The sequence below is a fragment of the Stegodyphus dumicola genome, chromosome 7 (assembly GCF_044657685.1).
Source record: "Stegodyphus dumicola isolate Sdum_Otavi_A_Nest chromosome 7, ASM4465768v1".
Lineage (NCBI taxonomy): Eukaryota > Metazoa > Arthropoda > Arachnida > Araneae > Eresidae > Stegodyphus > Stegodyphus dumicola.
This window is the reverse complement of record NC_140774.1, coordinates 209,179,261-209,199,894: the sequence shown is the minus strand read 5'-3', so window position 1 is coordinate 209,199,894 and position 20,634 is coordinate 209,179,261. Positions and strand designations below refer to the sequence as shown.

The 20,634-nt window shown below is 33.3% G+C and overlaps 1 protein-coding gene across 4 annotated transcripts in view; it reads left to right on the top strand.

Annotated features, from left to right (window-relative positions):
- The window catches only part of LOC146996626 (uncharacterized), an 88,241-nt gene that overhangs the window by 17,563 nt on the left and 50,044 nt on the right, over positions 1 to 20,634 (top strand). The window contains exon 4 of one of the 4 annotated variants that reach the window (XM_085821325.1): positions 1,459 to 12,763. The exons of 2 other annotated variants lie outside the window; for them this stretch is intronic. In XM_085821325.1, the coding sequence (XP_085677451.1) occupies positions 1,459 to 1,885 (427 nt within the window). In that variant the 3' untranslated portion in view covers positions 1,886 to 12,763. Of the gene's footprint in view, positions 1 to 1,458; positions 12,764 to 20,026; positions 20,202 to 20,634 lie in introns of those variants that run through there. One more of the 4 variants, XM_085821324.1, reaches the window with a different exon arrangement.

Genomic DNA, 20,634 nt, shown 5'->3' with positions numbered 1-20,634 from the left:
TTGATTCGCTGTGTTGGGGTACACCCACATATTTAAATTATTTTGGAACCTCCGTATAGTTTCCTTAACCTTCATTTCAGTCTGCCAATTTGGGATAGCAATAATTTATTCGAAGAAGATTACATCTGATTAAAAGGGGACTTAGTACCCCCAAATCGATGAAATTTCCCTCTTTTTTTTTTTTTCTTTTCCTTTCTTTTCTTTTTCTTTTTCTTTTTTTTTTTTTTTGCTATAAAAATACCCTTTGTGATACGATAAGAACAGAAGTGGGGGTGTAATGAAAGTGATCAAGTTCCTGACTGTAGCATTATTGAATGCTGCTGGAACAAACAATTAAACTTTTTATTAATTAAAATACACCTGAATTAATTTAAAATGCGATTTGTATAGGAGAACAAATCGCTAAAAGAAGAAAAGAAATCACATATGTCACTGAGGGGTTTTAAATGTTTTATGTCTATTCAAATTTCAAATTTTACTTTTTTGAAAAAAAAATGAATAAAACGACAAATTAATATTATTACTATTGATTATAAATGTTTTAGAAAATATATTAAAATTAATTCTGATATTAAATGTGTTTTAAACATGTTTTAGAAACAAAAACAGGTAAAGAAAAATTCTACTTGCATTTTATGATTTTTTTGGCAATATTTCTGGCCACTTAAGGTTTGTAATTAAAGCTTGTAATGTATTTTAATATCAACCGTTATATCAATTGTATGCTTATATCAACTGAACAGTACTAGGTTTTATTATATATATAATATGTGTGTGTGTACTGAAATTCAGTAATAAAAATTTAAAGAAATTTGAAATGATTTAATAACCATTCAGACAGTTTACATTCTTTAAATTGCACTTTTTCAATACATCCTTTTACTTAAAGTCCTAAACTTGTACCGATATGGACTAAATTATTTAATATTTTTACTGCTTATTTAAAATTATTTGATTAATAGAACCAAGGATAAGTTTTGCAAAATAGTGAAAAGAAAAAATATAAGAAGTGAAAATGTATTTAAGATCATATGTTGTTTTTAAGTTTTTACATAAAACCCTGCTTTTTTTTTCTCAGAAATAAATTCATTAATTTAAAAATAAACCCTTAATGTTATGAAGAACACTAATAAATACAATAAAAAAATTTGGGACAAGTACATTGAAAATTGTGGGAAAAGAAAGAATTTTTATTGTTAAAGTTTTCTTCAGAAAATTAAAATTTAAGAACAATTACTAGCAAAAAAAAAAATTTTTTTCAGCTTAAAATCATTTTGTCTTATAAAACCACTTAATAATATTCATAAAAAGTAGATGAAAGTTCTTAATCAAAAGAAATAACTTAAAATGTATTTTAAGTCCCCTTAAGGGAAGAATACTTTTTAAGTGAAGTCATTTAAAGTATTCTGTTCACTTTTGTTAATTCGAATTTTACTAAAGAATATTATCCTCCCTCAGTTCTCAAGAGTCTCGGACAATAACAGAGGACGGTCCATCCCGACTGATGATGTTTATGGAGGCTCGCCTAACGCTGTGTCGCCTGCTGTGTTGTAACGTCGATGTGCTGATGTTTCAGGAAATTAGAGCTTTAGTAAATCGCAGGAACTGTCAATGGAACCCTTATGAGAATGCTGACCACTTAGACGAAGCTTTTGCTAATTATAGGGATTTAAACGAGGCCTGGAAAGTATTCCAAACCAGTTACGAAGGTTTCGGAAATGTGTGTGAAGCTTCAGATGAAGGGATTGCTAGCACCTCTCAGCAAATAACATACAGCGTTTCACCATTTGATGACTCATTTTTCATCTGCTATCGAAAACAAATTTTAAATTTTAGAAAAATTGTCTCTATTATTACATCTGCATGGAATGAAGACTCCAAGTGATCACCTGAAAAAAACAGGTACTGTTTCTAAAGTTAAACTGTTGGCAAAAAGAGAAAAATCCATCGCTACAGACATTAAAAGTCTTCAAATACAGACAGACAGAAAGAAGTACAGGAGGCACCAAAACATCGCCATGGGCAAAACTTGTACCGCCCCACTGCACTAACCATCTATAGAAGTGTACCCTGACCGGGCACGCTAACACCATGCTCGGGAATTAGTTTACATTGCAGCAAGCAGCATTCATAATACACTGTTATATATTAATGGTGCATAATTTGCATTGCAGACAATATTGTCTCAGATATACTTTACACGGGTACTTTGCAGTTGAATGGATAGATACAATAATTACAATGCATAATTACAATAAGTTATTTACATATGTATATACATATTTCTTTTGTGTTTCGGTTTGGAGGTTTGTTGGTGGGGGGGAGTGTTTATGGTATGTGGTTCGTTGTTTATTTGGTTTTTTTGTTACACAATTAACAGTTTATAAGTTATTATTCATAGTGCAATTCATAATACAGCATACAGTTTATGAATTCGAGTATTTAAAATACGGTAAAATCCTAGCAAACGGTACGGCCTTGGCCCGATTTTGAAAATTGTAGCCAACACCAAAATAACGCGTTTACTTTTGTCGCCAAATCTTTGGAATCGGCAGAATGAAACATAGGCATAAGTTTGCGTATGTGAAACCCCAAACAAAATAATAATGTCACGATGAGTCTTTAAGAAGAGCAGAGCAGTTTCTTTGTGAATAAGTTAGTCTTCGTTAGATTGAAGACGTGTATTAGTTTAGGCTCCTTTCGAAATCTTTAGTGTCATTCTGCTACAACATTAGTTGTTATTTTCCCATCTTATGTTAACCAATATGGATGTTTTAGACATTATTGGAACTAAAAGGGGAAAAAATCTTTAGCCCTTTATAAAGGTTATCAGAATCGAATTCAGAATGAAAATAAGGAAAATGTAGTTTGTTGGATTTGCGTAAATGAAAGAATTAAAAGCTGCAAAAAGCGAAATTAAGGCCAACGAAGTCGTCGTGTTAGAAGTGAGCACGTAGTTTTAAAACGAATATTTATTCTGAAAGATTTTATAATAACCCACTTTTATGCAGAATTTTGGAGGAATATTGTTTCTTACTTTAGGAAACAATCTTTTAGTTCATTGCTAAAAATCATCGCAGAGTTTGAACATTTCTCTTCCTCCTTTTGAATACAGTATTAACTTCATTTATGCAAAGATCTGAGATTGTAAATATTTTTCGATTATTTCTTTTAAAAATTCTTTTTAAATCTAAAAATTTTTTGCCTTTCTACATTTCGGGAGAAGCCATGGTCCACTATGGGAACGGGGTAATGAAGATTCATGATTTCTCGGAAACAGGAACGCTTCTGACAACCGCGGAAACAGGAATCGAAGAGAAAGGAAGACACCACAGTGAGATAGATATGTTACGGCCAAAGCCCGAATTAGACGGCCAAATCGCGAAACAGCCAACATCACCTCACAATGATCGGCCAATGTCCGATTTTTTCTTCATTTCGGGGTTTGGCCAGCCAGTTCGCGAAATAGCATGGTGCGATAGGCCAAAGTCAGAAGAAAAAGGGTCATGAACAGATTTTGGGTGTTCGCATACCGTAATGCCAATGATAATCGCATTATAGCTGCGACAGAGGAGTTTTCCGACGAATCCGTCCCTCTTAGGTGCCAAGGATCGTCCTTCGGAACAAAGGCCAAGGAGGTACACTGGCCCTAGGTGGGCTGTAGTCTGAAGGGAGAAGTTTTAGTGAGTAAGGATCTCACAGCACCAGAAACCTCCTGGTCTCTTATGAAAATTTTCTCTCCCTTGGAGAAAACAAACAAAAAGATAATCACATTATCTACTGAGTTTATTACAGAAAATTATCAGTATCATCACTTGTTACAACAAGATGAACTTTTATGACATTTCGAATTGCACAGCAGTTTGCTATTTTTACATCTGAAGCGATTTGTTGAGCACTTGGTGGTGCAACTACATCGAGTGTAGGCCGCCAGTCAGCGATTGTGAAGAGGTAATGGTTCGTAATGATTTTTCCTCTGTGCCCACGGATGCCAATGTAAGTAGTTTCTCTTGCAAAATGGAAATCTCACTTCTCGAGTACAGTGGCCAGGAAGTTCCGGGCACTTCGCGAAGTGGCCGGCCAAAGTCGCATATACGCTATTCATTTCCAGTACATCGGACATTGGCCACACACCCCGGCCAATGTGGAAACTGGCCGAACTTCGGGCTTTGGCCGTAACATATATTAGAACAAAAGCAATCATTTAGAAATTGAAAATAAATTAGCATTTAGAAATTGAAAATAAGTTTTATGGGCTAATCTTTGGAATATGGTAACAGGTAGTTTGGCGACATTTTGGAAAGGCGATAAAGGTTACTAGCTAGGACTTTAGCTATGTACATGGATAAAGTCAAGAGTGTGCGCAATGCCATTTTTGTGCAATTCTGGGATTTTTTTTAAGTGAAAATAGCTCGACGTGTACATGGATCATACCGTGTATGTGCAATTCTTAAAAACGCGGCAAACAGTGGACGATTCTGCACTTTCTTCGAATTTCGCACCTAACCTTCGTCATGATTAAGCACTTTTGTTTCATAAAAGTTCTAGCATAAGCGTAATTCGGCTAGCAGATTCCTGAAAAAAAAAAAAAATGTTGAGTTAAAAAAAAACATGCCTTTACTTCGTGAAAACAAAATGGCGTCCCCCCCCCAAAAAAACTAGCAGGTTGCTGTCGCCGGGTTGGTCGCCAAATTTTTGCCAAAAATCGCCAAGTTACTATAATCTAAAGATTAACCGTTTTATGATTCTTCACAACAAATATAAAACGAAACTTACTTCGATAGTAAGCTTGCTTCTATTGTCCATTGATGTAAAGCACGTTTTCGTTTTAGCTCCAACTTCAAAAAATATTTCGAATTTAAATATTGATCTTCCATTACACTGCTCATCGTAAACAAAAAATACGCTATTGAGCTAAAAAAAATCCTTATAAATCAATAGAACTAAAACCATTCATGTTCACTGTTTGGCTAAATCTCGTGTGAACCGTACAAAAATCCCTATAAATCCATAAAACTAAAATCATTCACGCTTACGAATGCAATATAACTGTACAAATGATAACTCAACAAAAAAACAGAAATTACGCATTAGTTTTAGCCTTATGGAAGGGAAAAAAACTAGAAACCCATCCCCAAAACACTGAGAATGTAAACTTTATCGCCTCCCGAATTTCGTCAAATCTTCGTGTGTACCATACACAAGAATTAAACCGAAAAAATACAATATACATTATTGAATTTTTGCAATAGAGTCATTTTTAAAAATAAGGAATAATTATATACATAATGCATGCATGAATTATATACATAATGCATATTTTACACAATATGTATGAACAACTGTTTGATTTTAATGTAATATTTCTGGTTTTATTTTAATAAGTTTTAATTTTTGGTAATTGAATTTCATGCACATTTTTTAACGTTTGGGATCGTTTTTCTAAATATTGCATGAAATTTCCAAAATTGGATTATTCAATCATCTCAAACACATTTCATACTGATTTCTAGTTTCTTTGCTTAACTTTTGAATAACAATAATTATTAAGAATTGATGCTTTATTTCATTAGCTTCTAATTTTACAAAGTTTAAATCTCTTACGTTTTTATTCAAAACATCAACTAAATTTCGGTAAAATCCTAGTACACGGTGCAGCCTTGGCGCGATTTTGAAAATTATCGCCAACACCAAAAATGATCCAAAGAACGTCTATATATATACTATATACTATGTGTGTATATAAACATAGTATATACTATGTATAACTATACATATTCTTTGAATGACCCGTTTACTACTCATAGTATATGTCGCGTTTTTAGTGCTCATCATAAAGTAGCCAAATCCCGTATGCACCGGATACTAGGATTAAACCTAAATTTCTACATTAGCTAAAACATTTATTTTCGTACCTATCAGATGAAACCTCAAGTAAAGACTGAAAGCTGTCTTCTGGTTTTTACACAGCTTTCCGCTTCTCCTTTCAGTGCAGAACACAATTAAAACAATTCTTAATGTTGCTTAGACATGTTTGCAACCAAATTATCAAATTGTTTTTTAAAATTACTTTCTCAATACAGGCGTCCATCTCTAGGAAGCTTAAATCAGGTAATTTAATACAAACAGACTTAGTATTCTCAGTCTTATTCGTCAAGGTATTATCAATTAAATTAAGTTTTAAAATAGCGTTTTAAGCTTACCTTTATTTCTTATACTCGGTCTTCCAACTCTTCAAATTCTAAATCCACATTTTGATAAATTTTCATCGTCAACATCACAATGTTCAAATTACAGCGATTCGGTATGAGCTATTTCCACGCCGTCGTATTTTCCGTGATGCAGGTATAATTTCCACGACGTCGATTAAGGAATTTTAGTTTTTCAACAGACAACAGTATTGTAGAACTTTCCTTAATTTTTTTGATAGTGATCAGAATTTGACATTTTACTTAAAAGCCGTCAAGACACAATCGAAACCAATGTTTTTAAAGCTCAAAACGACAATTTATTTTGGATGATGCTCCTTTGGCGGATATATGACTAAGGCGTTCGCGGAAAAGAATACTGAATTCAAACGACACAACCAACATTTTATAATTAAAAAGAAATACTTCCTCTTAACCTTTAAAACAGCATATTCACCTTTGTATATGTTTAATACATATTACGATTTTTTAAAAATAAAAATGTGCGTTATTTTAAGAAATAAGGCTTACGGAATAAATAGTAATGGAACACCAACTGGCAAGAATAAATCTTTTCTGGATGTTGCCACTCAGCAAATCTTAATAGTTGCAAAAAGGCATTAAAATATATTTCCCCTCAGCAAATCTTAACAGTTGTAAAAGAAAATTAAATTATTTTGCCACTACAGAACCACATGTTCACCTGTTATCATATATACTATTAAATCCAAAAACATGTTAAAGTTTTTATTTTATTTTTTATAGAAATTCTACTTCCAAAGAAGTGCAGACGCCCGAAAGATTAAAGTTTAAAAACTATAATTTTTTAATGGCAGAAAAGGGTTGCCATACAAAGTATTACAAATACAGCCAACCGGATGCGATTACATTTTGTTTGTTTGTTTTACAGAGTGGCGCTAACAATATATTAAAATATTGATCCCGTGCAGTGTTCTAAAAAATTTTTCAACTAAAGTAGTAAGCAAAAGTAGCAAGTGACGTCAGAGATCACGTGACTTCTGTGACGTCATAGTTTCGCGTGCTCACATGACCTCTGACGTCATTACAAATTTACCGTCTATTGGTTCTGTGAGTTACAGACTATATTCGATTCTTAGTCTTCTTAATAACGTATCTTAGCTTTAACGAAAATTTTAAAACTATATTCAATTGTTTATATATCCATTTCTTTTTTAATTGATCCTATTTAATTTAAGTTTCTATTTTTAAATTAATTTGTGCATATCCATTCATAAGAGATTCCTCACATGTAAACTGTTATCGCTTTTGTACTAAATTTCTTTAGTTGGCAGTTAATTTTTTCTAGTTTATACGCCGTTGCTTGATTTTGAAGTCATTCCCATTTCTTAATTCGTAACAATATTATAATCAGGAGAATGAATTTCATCTCTTTGTCTGGGTACCCAATATATGGCGCGCAAACTGCGAGTTCTTTTGTCCGTTCCGTTATTACCATAGAACTGGAGAGAAGGAATTGATTTAAAATTAAAACACACAGGGACAAGAAGGAAAGGTAAGAGATCCCGATGCAGTTTTTTTCCTTTCATTCTCGCTTTTTCCCCTTCCCTAACCCCCTTCTCTTTATACCGGCGTCAGTCTATGCATAATACCAAATACTGAAATTTTAGTAGCACAAGTGTGTTAAAAGTCGCAAATTTGGGGAAGATCGCACGATCTGGCATCACAGATCCCGTGCGTTGGTTTTTAGAAATCTTAGGTAGACGGCTACTTTCACCTTGATTTGAAAGTAAAGTTTACAAAATTTTGTGAAAATCGGAATAACTTTGAAGATTTGTACAAGTGAGAAGTGACGGAGGACGCGGGCACTGTCCCTTTACCATTAGGTTAATCGGTATAGCACCGCGTCCACCCCTGTCTAGAGACAACAATTTGTACAGGTGACAGGTGATGGAGGACGGGAACGCCTGGCGTCTAACAGAGGTAAACAGGCATATGTCCCACACCCTCCCCTATCCAGACGCAACAACTCCCTGTGGCCCCATAAGGGCGCACCGGGAGTTTATCGATACTTCAACATAAAGTACTACTTACTCATAAACTACTGCCTACTGATAACATATAAATTCTGCTTATTCGTAAATTATCGCATACACATAAGTTACTGCTTGTGCTTGTACCTGAATTACTGCTTACACATAAATTACTGCTTACACATGAAATACTGCTTACATTAATATGATTACATTAATATGGTGCATTAATATGATGCTCAGTTACATATACATGCTACATTACACGTTAATTTGATACATAATTACACATTATTATGATACAATTACTGACAAATACTGCTTGCACATTAATATGATACACAATTGCATAATACATTGTACATATGGCAACATTCAGATCGCAGTTCACTCATATTGGGTTATTCAGTGCGGAGTATGAAACAAAATGCTGTTTCAGTTAAAGAATATACTACATAGTTGCCATGCACCGTTGCGTTACACACATATACTGTTGCACTATACATAACTGCTACTTTACACATAAGTTACTGCCTGCTGATGACACATAAATTATTACTTATATAAGTTACTGCTTGCACTTAAAATTCTGGTTTTACATTAATATGATACATTATTATAACATATAGCATTGTACATATGGCAACATTCGGATCACAGTTTACACGTATTTGGTTATTCAGTGCGGAGTATGAAACAGCATGCTGTTTCAGTCAGGGGTTATATTACATAGCTGCATTGTGCATAGTTGCGTTATATCATTGCATTACATACATATTCTGTTGCGTACATAAATTACTACGTACTCATGAATTGCTGCCTACTGATGATACATAAGTTCCTGCTTACACATAAGTTACTGCTTACAGACTAGTATGATGCATAAATACTCATAAATTACTCCTTACACATAAGTTACTGCTTGCATATGAAATACTGCTTGCACATTATGTTAGATACTCATTAATTACTGCTTATACATAAGCTACTTGCACATGATTTGCTGCTTGCCAGAAGATACTACTTACATATTAATATGATACATGATTACATATACACATTACCTTACATATTAATATACTTACATATGCACATAAATATATGCATTATATTACACATTATTACTCCTAAATTACTGTTTACACATAAATTACTACTTACACTTGAATTACTGCTTGCACATAGAATGCTACTTACACTTTAAATGATACATAATTACATATACTCATTACATTACACATTAATATGATACATGATAACACATTAATATAATACAAGTACTGCTTACACATTAATATGATACATTACTGCCTACGCATAAGTTACTGCTTGCACCTTGTTACTGCTTATGCATAAATTACATGTTTATGATTACATACATATTCAGTTGCACTGTACGTAAATTACTACGTACACAGGAATTGCTGCCTACTGATGATGCATAAGTTCCTGCTTACGCATAAGTAACTGTTTACATATGAAATACGGCTTAAACATTAGTATGACACATAAATACTCATAAATTACTCCTTACACATAAGTTACTGCTTACACATTAGTGTGATACGTAAATACTCATTAATTACTGCTTACACATTAGTATGATACAAAAATACTCATTAATTACTGCTTGCACGTAAGTTACTGCTTGCACCTAAGTTACTGCTCACACATATTCCTGCTTACACATGATTTGCTGCTTGTACAGACAATACTGCTTACGTATTAATATGATACATAATTACATATACCCATTACCTTACACATTAATATACGTAAATATATGCATTACATTACATATTATTACTCATAAATTACTGCTTACACTTGGGTTACTGCTTGCACATAAAATACTACTTATACATCAATATGATACATAATTACATACACATTATATACATACATTATTACATATACACATTACACATTAATATACGGACGTTGTTCTATATATGTACGTAAAAATAACACTAAGTAATATGTTTGCTGATGAAAGTAAAATCAAAACACATTGGCTTGTCATTTTATAATTAATGCGTAATTAATGTTGCATTTAATGCATTTGAATTTCAGTTTCTTACATTTGACTTGAAGAGAAAAAGCAAAAAATGAAATTTCGATAGCTAAAGTGATAAAATACAAAGGATAAATTTGAAAGCCTATTACAAATATAAATATAAATTCTGGCATAGAAGATCATTAGTTCCAAGTCCTATTTGCTAATCTTCCATAGACTAAAAAATATCTGATAACCTAAAATACCAAATACAGAAACACAAAATAAAAAAAATAAATCTGAAAACAACGAATAGAGTTAACAATCAATTTTTAGAATTAAAATTAGCGTTTCTGCGCAAAAGCAAGAAATTCGGCCAGCTGGTAGAAGACAAAATTTTCGGTATACAAAATTGAAAGTTAACGTTTCGTTCCATTGGGCAAAAAGACACTGAAATTGATGCCCAACTGACTTAATTCACTATTCTACTAAGAAATTCAAACATCAACAAATGGCGACTACGTGGAACATAATAAATAATAACAGTACAACTCAATCACTTTTAAAGCGAAAACGCACAATTTACTGACATATAAATAATATAAAAATCAGCTCATTGATCTAGGTAACAGAGTGAGTATATATATATATATATGTGTGTGTGTGTAATAATAAAATTCCATAATCAAGAATACACTTAAAATTCTAACTGTATGTTCTTTTCATTTTTAATGGCGACGTTCTCTTATTTGAAAGTACGTGGAATTAAATGCACAGCCCCGTAGTCAAGTTGTTTTTCCCGCCTTTTCTACACTTACAGTTTTAGAATGTTCTCGAAATATTTAAAGCGAACTGGATTGGCTGACGTCATTTCTTGGAAGCTCCGCCTTTCCAGAGGCTATAAAAGGACTCGCAAAAGATATATCGAGGCTTTTTCTTAAATGTCACGATGCAGTAAACTTCATACAAAAAGTTATTAGTAATTCTTTTTATTTACTCCTGATATCTGATTTTTGTAATTGCTATTTCTCCTGAATAATAATAAATGGATCCTGTTTTTTAAACTTATCGTCTGACTATTTAAGCTACGACTACATTTATATTTCTTCGGCAATCTTTATTTTGGACTAAAGCTGATACTTCATATATATATATATATATTTGCATTTGATGCGGCTGATTACAACAAAAAAACAGAGATCGCGAAAAAATTCTCTTCTGAGTAAATTTTAAATTTATTTTATAATCGATTTTGGAAAAAGTGTCCTTTATTATGTTTCTACATACAGATGTCACGCAAAAACAAACTTCAAGTGGGTTGGAGAGCGGTCAAAATGGATATTTTCCTTAAATTATGATACCCTAAATTTTTCGTGATTACACTACTTAGTGTAATAATCCAATTCTTACTTTCTTCGTACAAGAAAGTAATCTGAACTAAGACAGATGTCTATTCCTTTTAAGTCCTAAAAATCCTGCAATTGTAAAATTATTTTTAATATAAAATAGAATGCAGCAGATGTGACTGAGTGTTCCTTTTTTTTTTACTTTAAAACAGTTACCATGCATGCACCGAAACTTGAAGGCAGCTTACATATAATTGTACATAGAAACAAAGAATATAATATTAGAGAAAGATATATGTAGGGCGATCAAATATGAGCCTTTATTGGCTGAACGACTTGTATGTGCTTGGGCAATTAAAGTCGTTAGGCGGGGTTGGCTCATGAAAACGTGAAACCAAACGAAATATATCGCAGTATGATGCCCAGTTCGGAGAAGCTACACTTCCATGGTCAAGCGTGAAGGTTTGGTGCAATGAATTCAAGCAAAGATGTGAACCGGTTGCGAATCGAAGTCATCCCCGTCGTCCTTGCACCAATGTGACAAATGAAAACATTGCACGTGTTCGTGAACTTATCAAACGGTGTCGACGCTGCACAGTGCTTCAAATTTCAGAAGAACTTGGTGTCAGCTGTGGAAGTATCCAGTCAGTCATCAGAAATCAGTTGGGCCTGAGAAAATTCTCAGCTCGTTGTGCTCTAAAGTTACAGAATAATAATAAAAAAGCTGGCCAAGTACACATTTTTCAATTGTTTCAAACTCGTTTTGAAGAAGAACAGAAAGCTCTTTTGCATAAAATTGTTACCTGTGACGAGACGTGGCTTCATCATTGCACCCTCCCAATCAAAGCCTGCAAGCATGAATGAAGACGAAAAAGCAAAGGAAACCCATGGAGGTAGGAAGTAAGATGGAGTCGCCCTAAACAAGTTTCTCCCGTACCCTGCTCTGAAGCACCGGCGATCCCTACGTGGTGACCAAAACATTGGTTCATTTACCGTTGAGTTCTATGGGATTTGACGCGTTCGGATGTAAATATTTTGTAATTACGTCGTAAATATACATATAAATGTATATATTTTCTTTTTCTACAACACTTCAGAGTCCTAAGTATGTGAAAACAACATATTTTTAAACAACATTTCATTCTGAACGGAATTAAATGCTATACTTTTCACAGGACAGTTTTCTCAGAATGGTTTAATTTGAAAGAAATATTTTCACAAGTTTTCGTTAATTACATTAGAAAAAAAAATTAAGGTAATTCGATTTTATTCGGTTAAGGTACAAAAATTAAGATCAAAGTTTATTGTATTATTTATATTAAAATTATGCATTATTTCTTTTCTATTTATAGAGCTTCTTCCTAAAATACTTTCTTAAATATGACATGATTTTTTGGCTTCTGAGGCTCTTTTAAATCGAAAAATGTAAGTCAATTTATAATTAATGCTCGATTTGGTTCATTTTAAATTAGAGAATTATTAGCAATTAGCGAAATACTTTAAATAGTACTTGACTTTCTCTGAACATTTCTGAAAGGGAATAAAATAAGTTTTTTTTTTAAGTATTATTTAAAACTTGTAACTGAGTTATTATAAAATGTAAGGGGAATAATTCTTTTAATTATACTTATCAGATTTTTTTTTTTTTTACTCTTCATTTCAACAATACATATTCCAAAACTCTTTATTACGTTCTTAAGTGCGCATCTCATAGCATTTGCTTTACAATACCCTTTAACAGATTGCTTTCCAATACGAACAATTCTTGCTTAAATAGTTTTATAACGTATTTGTCAACAGGATTTCAGTTTATGTTTACAATTCAATATTAAGTTTATTATGTATTTAGATAACATTTATAATCATTATAAATTAGATACATTTAATCATTAGATTTCTTCACAGTACTTTCACAGTTGTTTATAAGTGAATAAATTCTTCATTTCAAATACATTTATAAATAATTTAATGAATATTTAAATATTTTGTCAGATACATGCTTTTTGCAAGCACATGCATAAATACCCATACATATTTCCTATTTATCATTTCCGGCATGTGCAAATCTTTAATTTCTGTGCATTCACTATATTTTTCGTTTAAATGTACCGTAAGGTATTTTTCATTCTTTAAGCATAACATTTTTCTTAAAATCTATATTTTTGTAGTGCAACAGCTTAGAATTTTATAAAACAAATTCATAATCAAAATCGCTCTTGTTAGTTATCGAAAAATAACCAAGATGTGATTTTTGCGTTAATGTCAGTAAACTATACAAATTGCTATTATCCATCACACTATGAATGTTTCTTTCATGCGAAAGTGTCCCTTTTTCGATTTCTGTGGAACTGTCGTGTGTCGAAATACTATCAGAATCTTGTCAAGCGAGCTTTTGAATGTAAACAAAGAACACCCCGTCTGGTGACCCAAGCTTCAAAGCAGTGCTTCACTTTTAGCGCGGGTTGGCCCCTCCTCCCTTTCCTACCTCCATGAGGAAACCAACGACCAGTATATTATCTCGTTGGAGGAAACCCGATGAAAGCCCAAACTCTATTGTCTGCGGGGAAAGTGTTGGCCAAGGTCTTTTGAGACTGGAGGGGGGGGGGAGGGTCCTACTGGCGGAGTTCTTACCAGGACTTAAAAGAGAAGGGCTAGCTCATAGAGCTTTTCCCCCTGAAACAGGCAGCGGGGAATGATGACGTAGCCATAATGACACTGAACGCGGAGATGCAATTGACAACATAGAAATTAGTGTTTTAAATTTGAAGAATCAGCGTTTAAAATGAGCTGTGTGTGAAAGACAGTTATCATTTAGAAGAGACAATGTTACTGTAGTATGCGTTTTACACTGAACATTAAAAAATTTAATTTAACAAATTTTAAATAACAAATAAAATACGCTACTCTTAACATAAAGTTCCTTTTTTTTAATTTGCAGGGATTGTTTTTAAATGCCTGTTTATTTCTAATCATTTCTTTATCTGAGATTTAATTAAAAGAACTCTACTACTGCTTCTAAGATAACTATAACAACAGCTTTTTAAAATTAATCAAAAAGCAACCTTAAATTGGCATAGTTCTCAAAATTTCTGCTAATCTGAGTTTCAGCCTAATTGTAAATTTTACATTGGTATATTTCCCGATTCAATATAATAACATATATATTTTTTAATAATTTTGTAACTTAGGCTTACATCAATATTACATTTAAATAAATGCATGTAAGATTGTTATTTTAATTTAGACAAAACAACTTTACTCACAGTACCTAAAAAAAAAAAAATTATTTAATTTTTCAAAAGTGGGGGTTAAGGAGGCAGGTCTTCTTATGTCAATTACTTTAATTTTATATTATTATATTTTATCTAGAATGCTAAGCTAGCACAACATCGAATCAATAATAACACAGGATACAATAAAAATAACTTTAACAATAACTTAACAAAATTAGTTCTCATTTGAAATATGCTTTACGCTATTAACTTCTAAAATGTCATCTATAAATACTTCAAATCAAAACATATTATATATGCTTTCTTGTACAGTCACAATGCAACTACCTCTGCAAAATAAGCGAATTGCTTCTCTGTTAACTTCAGGATAATGTTTCTCCAGTTTATTAATTAAAAAGCCAATTACATGCTTCCCTTTATAGTAACCTGTACCATGAACTGCACAAAATATATTTTCGAACTCGTAAACTGTATTCATCTATGAATGGGAAGGTGTAGTCAAACCTCCAATCTATTAATAAGTCCAATATTTTAATTAAGAATGAATAATTTAATCCATTCTGAATTAAAATATTGGTTCATCAGCACTATTTTTAGATATTGTTCCCAATGATGGGTCTTTGTTTCGCACACGGTAGGCAATATAACCTGCAACATATGTTAATGCTTCTTTTTCGGCGGTCGAAAATTGTCTGGCGGAATTCAATTCTAATTCCCAAGATATAGGAGAAGGTTCCATAGGAAAAAGTGGAAGCCATAAGAAAAAGCGGTTTCTCAGTAATTTGAAGCAGTGCGCTAAATCTGCAAAAACGCATATTTTTTTTTCGTTTGCAATACTGTATTTGGAAACTGAGAACTATTAATCGAAATCTGTAACTCTTTCCACAAAGTACTAGATCATCCTAAATCAGACACTATTGCTTTCCCTTCTACTCCAGATGATTGTGTTTGCGTGTGTGATTATGGCAAAGCCTCGAGGGCTATTTGCCTAAGGGATGCCCTCGTGGAGGACTTTCTAAGGGAAACTGGCTCGTATACACGTTACACATGGGGAAAACCACGAAAACGCCCATGCAGCCAGCCCGTTCGCGGGATTTGAACCTCGGACGGAACTACCAGTGTTCAGCGACTTTTCCGCCCAGCCGCTGGTGGGCCCAGATGATTGAATATGTCTTTTTCATTCGAGTGTTAAAATCAAAAAATATTGGTTGTTTCCACTGCGAAATGAGACCTCTGATTAAACCAAACTGCACTTTTTGAAAAAGGACCGAGAATTTGGTCCAGTTTAGAGTCATAGCTAAGTTTAGAATCTATATACATTTCGTCGAAACCGAGAACGCATATTTTTTCTACAGAGTTTAAATATTCGCATCGTTCCTTCATTACAGAAAGAACATCACTCTGAATTCTTGAACTACATGAAAATTTAGCGCACCATCTCCTTAATATGTTAGTGCTAGGTAAAGGAATTCCCAATTTTTTCTTACCAAAAACGTTCCTTATAGATGACAGAGCTCTTATGACAATGCAACGTGAAATATCTTCACTAGTCCACCTGATTTTTTCCTTCTCTTCTAGCAATGCGTTAATCTGCGTCTTTGTAAAAATATGCTTTAGACCGTTTTTCCTAATTCTCCGATCCGTGCTATTTTTTCCTAAATTTCGCTGTTTGGGATTTTAATTTCTAAATTTCCGATACAAATTTCTTTATAGATGTCGTCCACCTTCTTTGTCGCTGAGCAAACATTCTAAAATTTTTCTTTTCTCTATTTTTCAATATTTTATTACAATTTTCTAAGGATATTATTTTGTTCTTCAAATTATCAATACATTCTTGTTTATCTTTACACTTAGGGCATTCAGGGATATTTTCACTTAGGACATTGTCACTTGTGAATTTTATTTCAAAATCATTGACATTCGATTTATTATTGTCAGCTTCAATTTCGTTCTCAGCTTCAAAATAAATTTTCTTTGGTATTAATTCATGTAGTTTTTCAAAACCACTCTGCATTACTTTTCTTTTCAAATGTCTCCGATTTCTTGGTGTTGTTTCGTTTATTGCATACGATAAATTTACTTTCGGCACAGTATTGCATTTCAACAGTTTCTTTTGCGGCAATCCAAGCAAGCGATTTCTTATGTCATCTTCATAATCACTGCACAGAAAATGTTCGCCATAAATTCTTGCGTTTTTCACATTAATAGAATCCTGTCTTCGACATTCATGTATCCATTCTTTCGTCAAAAGCAAATTGTCCTTTGGGAAAGCATGAAATACAATATCTCTTCCTTTCGTATTTCTATAAGCGTTACGGCACGTTGCTACAGCACAAGAAGCCATATTACATAAAGGATACTTTAAATATAGAATTTAAAAGGAAAGCTGACTAAAACTATATCTATATATATACAAATTATTAAATATTTGCATTATTAGAAAACAAATATGTATGATTAAAATTAATTTGGGATATGCGACCTCCAGAAAATAGTTTCGCAAGTGAATGAAAGTACAGTTTTAAACGCGCGAAATCAGAGCAGGTGCAACACAGACACGTCAGATTACTTCCAATTCATCCCCTCCATGAGGCTCGCGTCGGCGAGGAGTCGAACAAAGAAATGACCTAGCCCTTCTATTTATCCCTGGTTCTTACAAGAACGTCAGACCATTAATGCAACTTACTACTTCGATCTCTTGGATCAAGTTAGGCCTCAGTGCAGACGCAAAAGATAGGGCGCCCCATCTGTCAAGTGTTGATCTTCCACAACTTCAAGCCCCACTCAGCAATTGTAATGCAGCAGAAACTCGCGGAAATGCATTGAAAACGCTTGATGATCCACTTTACAGCCCAGACTTACGCCAAGCGATTTTCGCAATTTGGACCCCTCAAGAGAGCACTTAGAGGCAAGCGAGTTGAAACCACCGATCAAGTGAAAACATTCGTGCGCAACTGGTTAGATACCCGCCCAAAATCATTCTACGAGAACGGAACGGAAATATTACGAAAACATTGAGAAAAATGTATCATAAAAGGAGGAGATTATTTAGAAAAATAAATTGTAGAAATGCAGATGTTTTCTGTTAAATACATTTTGTTTAAAAGGCTTGTTTATATTTAATACGCCTTCGTAGAATATGCTTTATTTGCCGATACTTTAGCATACCTAAAACTTCGTCTTCATAGTCTTCATGAATTTCCCACATGTCTAAACTGATACCTCAGGGGTCCACATTCAATGCATTTCTAGTTGAAAATATTCTAACAAACGAACTTCTAAAAACATTCTAAATTCGGAAGTTTAAAGCAGATAAATGCGTAGGTAATCTTACTAGATGTATAACCTAATGCCCATCATTTGTAGGAATCATATGCCAAAGAAGTCTATAATAAGAATATCTTATTAGCATTCACAGTCTAAGTCTTGTCCATGTAAAGAAAAAGATAAGGTTAAGTTACTTAATTACGGCAAAGCCTCGAGGGCTATCTTCCTAAGAGAAGGGATGCCTTCGTGGAGGAATTTCTAAGGGAAACTGGCTCGTATACACGTTACACATGAGGAAAACCACAAAAACACCCATGCAGCCAGCCCGTTCGCGGGATTCGAACCTCGGACCGAACTACCATTGTTCAGCGACTTTACCGCTCGGCCGCTGGTGGTCCCTGTAAAGAAAAAGAAATCTTCATGAAAACAAGAAAGTTTCATTCTCACAGGAATGACCAATACTCTCCATTTCCTTAATCTGAAATCGATGCCAAAATGGACTTGTATCTCTAAGGTACAGGCCATGCTGATTGCTGCCGAGTATTCTTTCATAAAAAGTACGGACGGTCAATATCAAAATAGGAATTTTATTACTCGGAAGGTCTGTGGAAAATAAGAATAGATCTACTGAAACGGCTATCGTCTAGGCTACTGGTAAAATTGCCTTACATACGAAGAGAAAATAATTATGTACTGAAGTAAAAACAAAATATAAAAGTTATTTTTAGAAAGTTAAAAACTGCACATGAATAATCATATCGTAGGAAATTTTAAATGCAGCTTTTGTTATTATACGAGAAATGTAGAAATATTATTTCATGTGAAACAAAACTTTTGTAAGTAAAATTATAATTTTATCTTTTCCAAAAATAATAAAACGTGAAAGCATATAATTTATATATATGTTACCGGCAAAGTATGAAACGACAGCATTCTATAGAATGCCTAGGCATAGTATACAATGCCGCACGTTTTTAGGCAAAGTATGAAACGACAACATTCTATAGAATGTCTAGGCATAGTATACAATGCCGCACGTTTTTAGGCAAAGTATGAAATATGAGAATTATTACATACTTTTCCTAGGCATTATATATAATAACTAGGCATTCTGTAGAATTACAGATGCTATTTGGGCTTATGAAAAAAGGTTATCGTACTAGGCTTATGAAAAAAGGTTATCGTACTAGGCTTATGAAAAAAGGCTATTATTTATAAATGATGCGCGTTCCTCAAAAGGACTGATGTTTTACTGAGAAATTAATGAGTGCTATTAAAAATTTTTTATTCGAAATAGATAAAGGAAAATGAGAAAGTTATACAGAAAAAAATTGATGCCTTTCTTATTAAGGGGCACAAAATTTTGATATAAAAAATAAGAAATTAAAATTAACCTATTGTTTGCAACATTATAGGCTTGAATGACATTTTGAATTATATTTTTCCCGTAAAGACATTTCATATTTTGGCACTTTGTTTTATACATACATTTGACGAATCATTGGCCGCTTCCACTGGACTGAGCAACTGCAACTGACCGGAGAAGAATTTCGTGGTCGGGAATACCTTCAATTCTAAGCAAGTTCTTAGGACGTAACTTGAATTGTGATTTCTCATATACTTGTTTTAAAATTTCACCGCCCGGTCGGTATAGTGGTCAGGGAAGCTGACTGCGATGTCGAAGGGCCTGGGTTCGAATCCCGGGGAAGGCATGGTTGCAACTGTCCGTCTCTTCATAGGAAAGGCGATAGTGGCCCACCTATTAGGTGCCTGAATCCGGCCTTGTATAGATTAACGGACTGGGTTACATTTGTAATTGTTCACAATCTGCCATAGGAAAAAAAAAAAAAATTGTTTTAAAATTCCTTCAGAATTCCAAGTCGGTAGCAACCATCCTCTGAAACACTCATTCAACTGCCAATATATAGCAAGAAATCACCTTGGCCCAGTAAGGAATAAGTCAGGAATAAGAACTCGCACAATTAGTTCCCAAAGCAGTGAGGATTTTTGCTTTTTCGAATTAATTTTCATTTTTTTTCCTTTGTATTTTCAGATTGATTTTTGAATTTATTTTACTTTCAATAGCATTTTTCAGGTTTGAAACAAAGAGTGCACAAAACATCCATTCCATTATCTTTACTAGCATGGCCACAAAGAAGGTATGAATTTTTTTATGACACTTTTTGCATGTAAGTGCATCACTCGTTTCCTTTAACCCTGTCCTGCACGCTACCTTTTAAAATTGGAATTTTTATTTAAAAATAAATAAATAAATAAATAAATAAATAAAAAAAAAAAAAAAAAAAAAAAAAAAAAGGAGGCAGTCTAATTAGACCTAGAGGAGTACACAAGAAAAATTTTGTAAAGATAGCACTTATCGTTTTAATTCCGTGGGTGTGCCCAAAGTGGCACACTCATTGAATAGAGCTTCGAAAAGAGTGCTGAAACAAGCATTGTTGTCAATGAACTGACCGATGAGATGCGGAGAAACAAAGAATACAGACTCTCAGTTGTCCTAGAATATCGGTGAGCCCTGTCTGGGTACACCTAGGGTTCCGCGTTTGATTTTAAGCAAGATTTTAGGGTAAAAAT